At 42.5% G+C, this 11,354-nt stretch overlaps 1 protein-coding gene across 1 annotated transcript; it reads left to right on the top strand.

Moving 5' to 3' along the window:
• Nucleotides 1-1,831: 1,831 nt before the first annotated feature.
• Nucleotides 1,832-2,632, top strand: LOC138894445 (uncharacterized). Its single transcript, XM_070179141.1, has one exon. The coding sequence runs from the start codon at nt 1,832-1,834 to the stop codon at nt 2,630-2,632; it is 801 nt and encodes a 266-aa protein (XP_070035242.1).
• Nucleotides 2,633-11,354: the final 8,722 nt, after the last annotated feature.

The raw sequence follows: 11,354 nt of genomic DNA on the forward strand, positions 1-11,354 counted from the left end.
AGTGTATTTTATTCAGACCATGTTTGTAGCACTTTAGATGTTCATGTACTCGTGACACCAGTTTCTGGGTTATGTTTAGGCTCGCTATTCAATATTATTATACTATATTTCTGACCAATATCGTTTTCATTGTTAATAAATTGTCATAAATTGTTAAAAATCAATAAATTTTCTATTCACGTCAGCTTGCCTAGCAAGTAGATATTAGGCATCATCATGACCCTGAGGTTGGGATTTTGGGTCGTGATAAGTTGTTATTAGAGCACTAGGTTTCCCAGGTCTCATGAGTCATGAGAATGCTTAGTAGAGTCTGGAGGATCGGTACGGAGACGTTTGTACTTATCTTCCAGATACTATGGAGTTTTAAGAAAAATTTCACTTATTTCTTTCTCTATCGTGCGATTTTATTCTATCGTTGATGATTGAACCATTCTATTCTTATTCTCTCGCAGATGGCGAGAACACGCATAATATCTACAGTCGGACAGGAGCCGGAGCCCCTTGTGGCAGCTACTACCAGGGGCAGAAGCTGAGGTCGAGCCAGAGACTGAGGCAGAGGCAGAGCTCGGCCTAGATCTTGAGCAGCAGCACCCATAGTGTAGCCTCTGATTGATCATGAGGAGGAGGTCCCAGCTTAGACCGTACCCATCGAACCAGCTCAGGTCCCGAAGGGATTCATAGCCACTCCAGTGCTTCATGACACTCTAGTCCGCTTGGTGGGCCTTATGGAGAGTATGACCCAAATTTGTGCATTTTCGGTGGCACCAGTAGTTTCTCAGGCTGGGGGAGGATCCCAGACTCCCGCTACTCATACCCCGGAGCAGGTGGCTCCTATGTATCAGATTCCAGCAGCACAGCTAGTTGGGTTAGTTCAGTCGGTTATTGCAGCACAGGCTAGGGATATGCTGCTATGTCTTCTAGGGCCTTATTGAGACTAGATACGTTTACCAAGCTCTTTGTGTCCATTTCAGCGGTGCACTTTCTGAGGACCCACCGAATTATTTGGATCGTTGCCATGAGGTGTTGTGCAATATGGGTATTGGTGAGACCAATGGGGTCGACTTTGTAGTGTTCCAAATGACCGGTTCTGCCAAGAGATGATGGAGAGATTATGTATTGACTAGACTAGTTGATTCGTCGTCACTTACCTGGGATCAGTTTTCATATCTATTTCTGGAGAAGTTCATTCTTTTCACTCTGAGAGAGGAGTATCGCAAGCAGTTTGAGTGCCTTCAGTAGGGTGGCATGACCATCACTCAGTATGAGACTCGATTTGTGGACCTAGCTCGCCATGTCATTGTTTTACTCCCTACTAAGAGGGAGAGAGTGAGGAGATTCATTGATGGGCTCACCTTCAGTATCAGATAATAGATGGCCAAGTATACTGGGGATGATATTTCTTAACATAGGGCCGTAGATATTGCTAGATGGATCGAGATGATTCATGGTCAGGAGAGGGGGGTCGGTGTCTGATAAGAGGCCCCGTCATTCCAGTGGTTTCAGTGGTGCCTCATTTGGAGGCAAGGGTACTTTTGGTAGATGACATCCTCCTAGGCTATTTTAGTTAGCACTTCAGGTATCCCACAGTGCCTCGGGTAGTCGTGGTCCTTATGTATCTCATCTTGGGTAGGCAGCCTACAGTGCACCATCAACTCCTATTAGTGCGCCTCTGATGTAGAGCTACCACTGTGGTTATCTTGCCCATTCGGATTAACTTCAGCTTCAGCAGTCACAGCAGCAAGGTGAGTGTTTTGAGTGTGGGGGCACAAGTCATATCAAGAGGTACTATCCTAGATTGTTGAGCAGCATGCCACAATGGAGTTCTCGTGTCATGGTTCCGACACTAGTTGTTTCATCGCCCGTTCAGCCAGCCAGAGGTAGAGGTCAGGCCATTAGAGGTGGAAGTCAGGCCATTAGGGGTGGAGGCCAGCCAGCTAGAGGCCGTCCGAGAGGCGGAGGTCATGATAGTGGGGGCCAACCTCATTTTTACGCATTCCTAGGTAGACCTGAGGCTGAGTCATCTGACGCTGTTATCATAGGTATTGTTCCAGTTTGCCATAGAGATGCTTTAGTTCTATTTGATTCGGGCTCTACTTATTCCTACGTGTCATCCTATTTTGCTTCATATCTGGTTGAGCCTCATGATTCCTTGAGTACTCTTGTGTATGTATCCACGTCGGTGGGAGATTCTATTGTTGTAGATCGTGCTTATCGCTCATGTGTGATTACTATTGGGAGTCTTGAGACTAACGTAGATCTCCTACTTCTTCATATGGTAGACTTTGATGTTATTTTGGACATGGATTGGCTGTCACCTTATTATGCAACATTGGATTGTCACGCTAATATGGTGACCTTGGCCATGCCGGGGTTGTCTCGATTAGAGTGGAGAGGGACCCCCAGTCATTCTACCATCAGGTTCATTTCTTATGTGCAGGCTCGACGTATGGTCGAGAAGGGATGTCTAGCTTATTTGGCCTATATTCCTGATTATAGTGCAGAGGTTCCTTCCATAGATTCGGTACCAGTTGTATGTGAGTTTCCAGAGGTGTTTCCTGCAGATCTACCGGGGATGCCACCCGACAGGGATATTGACTTATGTATTGATTTGGTGGCACTCAGTCCATTTTAATTCCATCATACCGTATGGCCTCTCATGAGTTGAAGGAACTGAAGGAGCCATTGCAAGATTTACTTTATAAGGGATTCACTAGACCAAGTGTATCACCTTGGGGTGTGCCCGTGTTGTTCGTGAAGAAGAAAGATGGTTCGATGAGGATGTGTATAGACTATCGGCAGTAAGGTCACTATCAATAACAATTATCTGTTACCGAGGATTGATGACTTATTTAACTAGCTTCAGGGTGCCAAAGTATTTTCGAAGATTGATTTGAGTTCTGGCTACCATCAGTTGAAGATTAGGGCATCAGACGTCATTAAGACAGCTTTTCGGACTCTGTATGGGCATTATGAGTTCCTAGTGATGTCATTTGGATTGACAAATTCCCCAACAACATTTATGGATTTGATGAACCGAGTATGTATGCCTTGTTTGGATTCTTTTTGTGATCGTATTCATTGATGATATCTTGACCTACTCTCGTAGTCGAGAGGAGCATGAGCATCATCTTCGAGTTGTACTTCAAACTCTGAGAGATAGTCAGTTATATGCCATGTTTTCAAAGTGTGAGTTTTGGTTGGACTCGGTTGCCTCTTTTGGACATGTTGTATCGGTCGAGAGCATAAAAGTGGATCCTAATAAGATTGAGGCAGTTCAGAAATGTCTTAGACCTTATTCAGCTACACATATTCAGAGTTTTCTAGGATTGGCAGGATATTATTGCCGGTTCGTGGAGGGGTTTTATCTATAGCAGCCACATTGACTAGATTGACCCAGAAGGGTGCTTTATTCAGGTGTTCGAATGAGTGTGAGTTGAGCTTTAGAAGCTCAAGACTTCCTTGACGACAACGCCAGTGTTGGTGTTGCCCATAGGTTCAGGATCTTACACGGTGTATTGTAATACATAGCGTATTGGGCTTGGTGCAGTATTGATGTAGGATGGCAGAGTAATTGTATACATGTCGCGGCTGTTGAAGGTGCATGAGAAGAATTACCCTATTCATGACTTAGAGTTAGCAGCCATTGTTCATTTACTGAAGATTTGGAGGCATTACCTCTACGGCATGTGGTGTGAGGTCTTCACGGATCATCGAATTCTACAATATTTGTTCAAACAAAAGGATCTCAACTTGAGGCAGTGGAGGTGGTTGGAACTGTTGAAAGACTATGATATCACCATTTTGTATCATCCCAGAAAGGCCAATGTGGTGGCCGACGCCTTGAGTAGAAAGGTTGTGAGTATGGGTAGACTTGCATATATTCCAGTTGGTGAGCGACTGCTAGCATCAGATGTTCAGGTTTTGGCCAATCAGTTCGTGAAGTTAGATGTTTTAGAGCCCAGTCATGTCCTAGCTTGCACGGTCTCTCAGTATTCTTTGTACGAGCACATTAGAGAGCGTCAGTATGATGACCCCCATTTGCTTGTCCTTAAGGACACGGTGCGGCACGGTGGTGCCAAGCAGGTTACTATTTGAGATGATGGGGTGTTTCGGATGCAGGGTCAGATTTGTGTGCCCAATGTGGATGGGCTTCATGAGTTAATTCTTGAGAAGGCCCATAGTTCGTGTTATTCCATTCATCCAGGTGCCGCCAAGATGTATCAGGACTTGAGGCAGCATTATTGGTGGAGAAGAATGAAGAAGGATATAGTTGCATATGTGGCTCAGTGTCTGAATTGTCAGCATGTAAAGTACGAGAATCAGAGGCCTGGCTGTTTTCTTCAGAAGCTTGATATTCCCGAGTGGAAGTGGGAGCGTATTACCATGGATTTTTTTATTGGGCTCCCACAGACTTCGAATATATTCGTTGTGGTATGGGTCAATGTGGACAAATTGACTAAGTCGGCATATTTCATTCCAGTAGCAGTTACCTATTCTTCAGAGAGGTTGGCTGAGATCTATATCCGCGAGATCGTTCGTCTTCATGGTGTGCCAGTGTCCATCATTTCTATCACGACCCTATCCTAGGGTCGCGACGGGCAACTGGAGCTAACCATATATTACGACTAACCTGCTATATCATACTCATACATAAACTGCTAAAATCATAAATAAAGCTTTAAAGGGGAAATATACTATATATTGGGATTTGATACAACTGTATGGCCGATAAGACCTACTATGACATCTATACAAACTATATCTAAACCACAGGATTCATGTTTACAAGCCTTCTACAAATAACTACTTAACTGAACATAAAAATGGGACAAGGCTCTGCTATACCCATATATAAAACTTAACATACCACTGTACTCGCAACTCCGGAACAAAGGAGTGCCTTCGAGTTTGCTACTTGTTGTCCTACTGATGTTTGTCTTTTTGCGGACTAGCTATACCTGCAGACATGAAAACGCAGCATCCCCCCAAGAGAAAGGGACGTCAGTACGACTAATGTATTGTGTATGTAAGGTAGAAATACAATCATAAAGAAACTAAGTAATATCATGGACAGTAATAATGTAGCTCAAATGCAAGCACTTATCTGAACTGTCTATATGTTAACTTAGAAAGACACTACAAGAAACAAGAAGGTAATTGAAGTATGTCAGAAGGCATGATAATGCATATGAAACATATGGCATATTTGGAACTGCCATCCTTACTAAAATAAAAAGTAACATAAAGAAACTCGAAATATAACTGAAGTGCATCGCTTACTTTTGAATCTGTTATCATACTAGTAATACCAGATCTATATATGTGGTGTCTCTCATATCTGTATGCATATAATTATAATCCATATAAGTGCATGAACGTTATCTTACTTAATGGCGTATGCATGCCCAAACATGTATATTAGTATGAACAGTCTCAATGCGTCTGAACGCTATGTGTCTTAACACTCATGTATCTGAACGCTATGTGTCTGAACACTCTGTGTTTGAACGCTATGTGTCTGAACGCTACTGTCTGAATGGTTACTATATATATTTATATGCATCTAAAATTCTAAATGTCTATCTTATGTATAACTATAGAGTGCTAAACTAATATATAGAACATGTTGCATCCGTCATCTATATGTGTCTAAACACTTACAAATCCATACTATCTATGCACACACATATATACATAACCGTCGCTTAACGGAGCTGTCGTTGACTTGCGGGCTGATCATAGTATATAAACGGACCTTTTCGAACCTCAAACTAACTCCTGGCCAGAGAGAATTGCGGACCTCAAAGAGTCCATTATATACCACAATGGGTTGCACACCTCAAGCAATGGCCGGCACTCACTCAATTGTGAACCTCAGAGCTCGAGTACGGGGAATTTCTAGTGAACTGGGTATAAGCTTACAACAAAGTATAGGCCATTCTAACACAACCAAGACTTGAAATTGAGCTTCTCAAATAGATTATAACTGAGTTTAAAAGCTCAGAACTCGGCAAGAAACAAGGAAAACTCACAATCAGATTCATAGTCTCATATGGATCAATTTTACCGTATTTGGCAAGTTCATGCCTCAAAAGAAGAAAGGTGAACCTTACATACAACAAAGTCTTGAAGTTAAGAATTCTAAATGGATTGTGGCTGAATTTCAAGGCTCATATCTTAATAATAACAAGGAAAGATTCAAACTTGAACAATATTTTTTCAAGAATCATATGAAGAAAATGAATTGTAACTTGACCAAACTCATGCCTATGAAGAAAGAAGTTAAACCCCACACACCTTAGCCTTTCTTTGCTTCAAATCCTTATCAAAAGTAATTCTTGAAATATTACAAGGTTTCCTTCAAATTAAGGTTGGCTTCAACAAGAAAAACTCCTTAAAACTCAAGTAGGAGATACAACATGAACACCCCCACGCCTCTCAAGTCTTGCGTGAATTAATCTACCCAAAGTTACTGGATATTTTAGACAATCTATAAGGATGAGAGAATATTTGGGGACTTGTTTTACCTCAATATGTGCTGGATATGTTCTGAAAAATTGGAGAACAAACTAAATATAAAAAGCCATCACCTCACTAAGCTAGTAGGTGACTAAGCTACTTTTTGGCAGCTTAAGTGACCCTGCTTTGAACACTCGTTTCTCCCTACTCCGACATCATATCAATAAACGATTTAATGTTCTGGAAACTAGATTCAACAAACTCCAAGTTTTATGTTTTAATCATCCTCAAATTCCTTATGGATTGTAAGTTGGCCTAGTAACCTGCCTGCTTTTGCCGTAATACTCTAGTGACGTTGTGGCAGCCCTACTTCGGATGCTCATAACTTTTTACTCCGATGTAGTATTTATGTACGGTCGGAAGCAATGGAAACTACATACATAGGCCTTCGATTTCATATATAATTTATTCCCAAAAGGCTCCATATGCTAAGAGAAAATTTGGTCGCAAATTGATCTAGTTACATGTCGTATCTTAACCAAAATTGCGGCAACTCATGCCGACTTTTCTAATACGATATGTTTGGGCTTATATACATAACGTATAATTGAAGTATAGTATATATGGCATGTAAAATAAATTTCTAAACACGTTAAATCCTTTTAAATCGTACTTTTCACGTCACATGTAGAATAAATAAAGTCGCAATAAAAAAAATAAAAAAAACAAATAAAAAAAACTCGGGGTGTAATAATTTCAGATCAGGGTCTGCAGTTCACATCGCACTTCTAAAGGGCCGTACAGTGTGAGTTAGGCACACGGGTTAAGTTGAGTATATCATTTCATCCCTAGATGGATGGACAGTCCGAACAACATTCAGATATTGGAAGATATGATTTACTCTTGCGTTATGGATATCAGGGGTTCTTGGGATCAGTTCTTGCCGCTTGCGGAATTTGCCTACAATAATAACTACCAATCGAGTATTCAGATAGATCCTTATGAACCATTATACGGTAGACGGTGTCGTTCGCCAGTTGGTTGGTTTGAGCCGGGAGAAGCTCGGTTGTTGGGTACCGATTTGGTTCAGGACGAAGGCCAACTCCTCCTAGCTTCCCAGCTAGCATTCGCATTCACGGCCTACTGATCGCGTTCGTGATGCCCAACTGACCATGCTCTTCGCATTCGCGTTCCACGTCTCGCGTTCGCGAAGACCTTCTGCCTCACAGCCATCCCCCTCCCAGCCTTCTTCGCATTCGCATGAGCCTCCTCGCGTTCGCATGAGCCTCCTCGTGTTCGCGAAGAGAAAAACAGGGGTCCTTCATCAGCCTTCTTCGCGATCGTGGGACTACCTTCGCAATCGCGAAGCACACCAGCAATATCAAAATACCCAAACTGGTTCAAAACCACCCTGAATCACACCCGAGGCCCCCGGGACCCCGCCCAATTACACCAACAAGTCCCAATACCCTATCCAAACTTATCCAAAGGCTTCAAATGCCGCGAATAACATCAAAATCATAAACCGACGATCAAAATCTTTCTTTTAACTTTCAAACCTTCAAACTTTGACGAATGCGTCTGAATCATACTTAAACACTCCGAAATGGCGCCAAATTTTGCGTACAAGTCACAAATCACAATACGAACCTATTCTAAGGCTCGGAATTCAAAACGAACATCGATAACACCAAAGTCCTCTTCAAACCAAACTTAGGAAATTCTAAAAACCTTCAAAATGTCAACTTTCCACAATAAACGGTGAAATGCTCCCCGATCACCTGATACTCAACCCGAACATACGCCTAAGTCCGAAGTCATCATACGAACCTATTGGAACCTCCAAATCCCGATTCCGAGGTCATTTAGTCAAGAGACAAACTTTGGTCAACTCTTCCAACTTAAAGCTTCCTAATTGAGAATTTTCTATCCGAATCAACTTTGAACTTCCCAAAATTCAATTCCGACCATACGTACAAGTCATAAAACATGAAGTGAAGGTACTCAAGGCCTAAAACTGCTGAACGACACGCTAGAGCTCAAAATGATCGGTCGGGTTGTTACATTCTCCCCCACTTAAACATATGTTTATCCTCAAACGTACCAAGAACCGTTCCAGAGTTGCCCGAAATCATTGTTTAACACCTCGTGCGCCTACCCGTGCCACCACAACCCTGAGCACATTAGCTCGTGCCAGACTGAAGATCCTTCCTGCTACCTTAGCCCACAAACCTTAGAAACAAATTCCAACATCTGGGATTCTCTACGAGACTTGATTCTACCATACGAACACCGTATCAATCTTAACCCGTTGTACCAAATATGATCATGCACCCATGCTGAAACCACATAATGCACCGCATAATTCATATGCCCATAATAACATCTTCCAGCCGTAGAAGCTGCAACCCTGCTAACATGATGCCCGTAGTATACCTCATAACACATTTAAGCCTTGTTCCAACCCTCGTAATACTGTGATAATGAAAGAGACGTGTAGAATCTCATAACCACCCGCCAAATAAAAAATCCATGGAAGTTCCTCGCTTATCGAGAGCCTTTTCCCCATACTGAACTTAATAATGACATCTTCCTTGTGATATACCTTATCTAAATCTGATTGCACTAACTCCAGGTCCAACCTCCTCGTCTCACCTAGTACAAGCTGCTCGATCGACAAGCCACATAAAAAATGACCTAAAATCTCTTACGACGACATCAATGCGCCAATAAGCTACAACTCGAATATGACTTAAAAGGAAGAATGAACTCTGGCAAAGAACTACCCAGCCCGCGTAACAAATAAAACAGCCAAATAGATGCTCTGAGCCTATCTTAGAGATGAGAAATGAGGCACACAAAATAGGTATAAGGAACCATACTCAACATCTCACTGTTGCGGCGTGCAACAGATCCATACATAATACCTGTGGCGGCGTGCCACCCGATCCATACACAACCATCAATAGGGAAATACCCATCAAGCCATAATGCTCAAACTCACGAATTGCCCGAATATCGACCACGAGCACGCCAAGTGCGTTAATACAACCCTGGGGAGACGAATAGCGCCATGCGCTACAAAAGCCAAGCTCAACTAAGGTGCATTAGACAACCACCATCTCAAAAGCCATTCCGCTCCTATAATACCACAAGATACGCCGGATCACAACTCACGGGGGAATAATCAAGCCACCTCACAACACATGTGGCATAAGTAGCACCTGAAATAGACGACGCTTGGAATATCATCCACTACGCCCGAAGAATCATCCATAAGCAATGCTATGCTGAATGAACACATCTGACCTGATGTAGAGCATGCATTCACATTAGATCTACCAACTGACCTCAAGCTGATTCCGATCATCCCATACTGGGTCAATAACATTTCAAAGATCCACAATGACCCCATGCATGACACATACAAGCAGTCGTCCAATCCGAAACAAACTTTCACAGTCCACAACCAAAGGAATAGAGCACCCCTTAGACATACATTCTCCAATCAGCGACAATACCAGAATCTTCATACCCGATTTCAGTCTCTAACAATTTAAATGATTAACATGCCACACTTATACGATCTTCCCGAGGGATATACTCCCACAACCTTCCTCACCAAGTAGTAAAATCTAAAAATCAATAGCCATCGACCATGCTATTTCTGTAATGCCAATTAAGAATCCACAAAATAGTGCACAGTGCCCCTTCCATAGAACACCGTCCTTAGGCGACATTAAGATAATCCTAGCTTACTCCGAACATCTGAATCTCCCCCCTCCCCTCCCCCCTGCTCTTCCGATCTTGTGATATTCTTATCCAAACTGAACCGCAACCCTAACCCTAAACTTCCAATCTCCATACCGCTCACTGCACATATTATGGTGCTACTGAATAGCACAAGAATTTCATCATCATCTCCTGAACCATCAGTAGAGTTAACACTTCATCAGCTCAAAACCTTTCACTTAACCCATCTCAGAAGAAGAATCTCCACCCATAACCAACTTCCCATACCCGCAGAAAATGCAAACCTCAAGTCGCGGCCTAATCCGCCATAACTCTTCTAGGATACATTCACATGTAACCAAGGTCAATATGATTCAGGATCGACTTTGCACAACTCAGTCTACGCAGAAGAGTTATGTCGATCGGAGAGTTCGTGATATTGCATTCATGGTTGGAGAGAGGGTATTGCTTTGGGTTTCACCTATGAAGGGTGTGATGAGGTTCGGAAAAAAGGTCAAGTTGAGCCCTAGGTATATCGGACCCTTTGAGATTCTTGAGATAGTGGATGAGGTAGCCTACAAGCTTGCATTGCCACCTAGTTTTCAGCAATCCACCCGGTGTTCCATGTCTCCATACTCCTTAAGTATCACGGTGATACGTTCCATGTGTTAGATTTCAGCTCAGTCCAATTGGACAATGATTTGACTTACGGGGAGGAGTCGGTGGCCATTTTAGCACGTCAAGTACGAAAGTTGAGGTCTAAGAGTTACCCTTCAATTTGAGTGCAGTGGAGAGGTCAGCCGATCGAATCAGTTACATGGGAGTCCGAGTCCAATATGCGGAGTAGATACCCACACCTTTTTACCAATTCAAGTACTTTTCTATGTTCGTTCGAGGACAAATGTTTGTTTTAGAGGTAGAGAATGTGATGACTCGATAGGTCATTTCTGTATTTTGAGACCTCGATTAGCTCCATTTAGTATTTCTCGAGTTACGTGCACAGTCCGTGTCTTATTCTGGAAAGTTTTTATGTGAAAATTTGAAAAGAATATAAAATCTTTCCTTTAAAATGATTTGAGTTGACTACGGTCAATATTTTATATAAACGGGCCTGAATCAGTGTTTTGATGGTCCTGATGGATCTGTATCGTGATTTGGGACTT

This window comes from Nicotiana tomentosiformis, chromosome 6 (assembly GCF_000390325.3).
Source record: "Nicotiana tomentosiformis chromosome 6, ASM39032v3, whole genome shotgun sequence".
Classification (NCBI taxonomy): domain Eukaryota; kingdom Viridiplantae; phylum Streptophyta; class Magnoliopsida; order Solanales; family Solanaceae; genus Nicotiana; species Nicotiana tomentosiformis.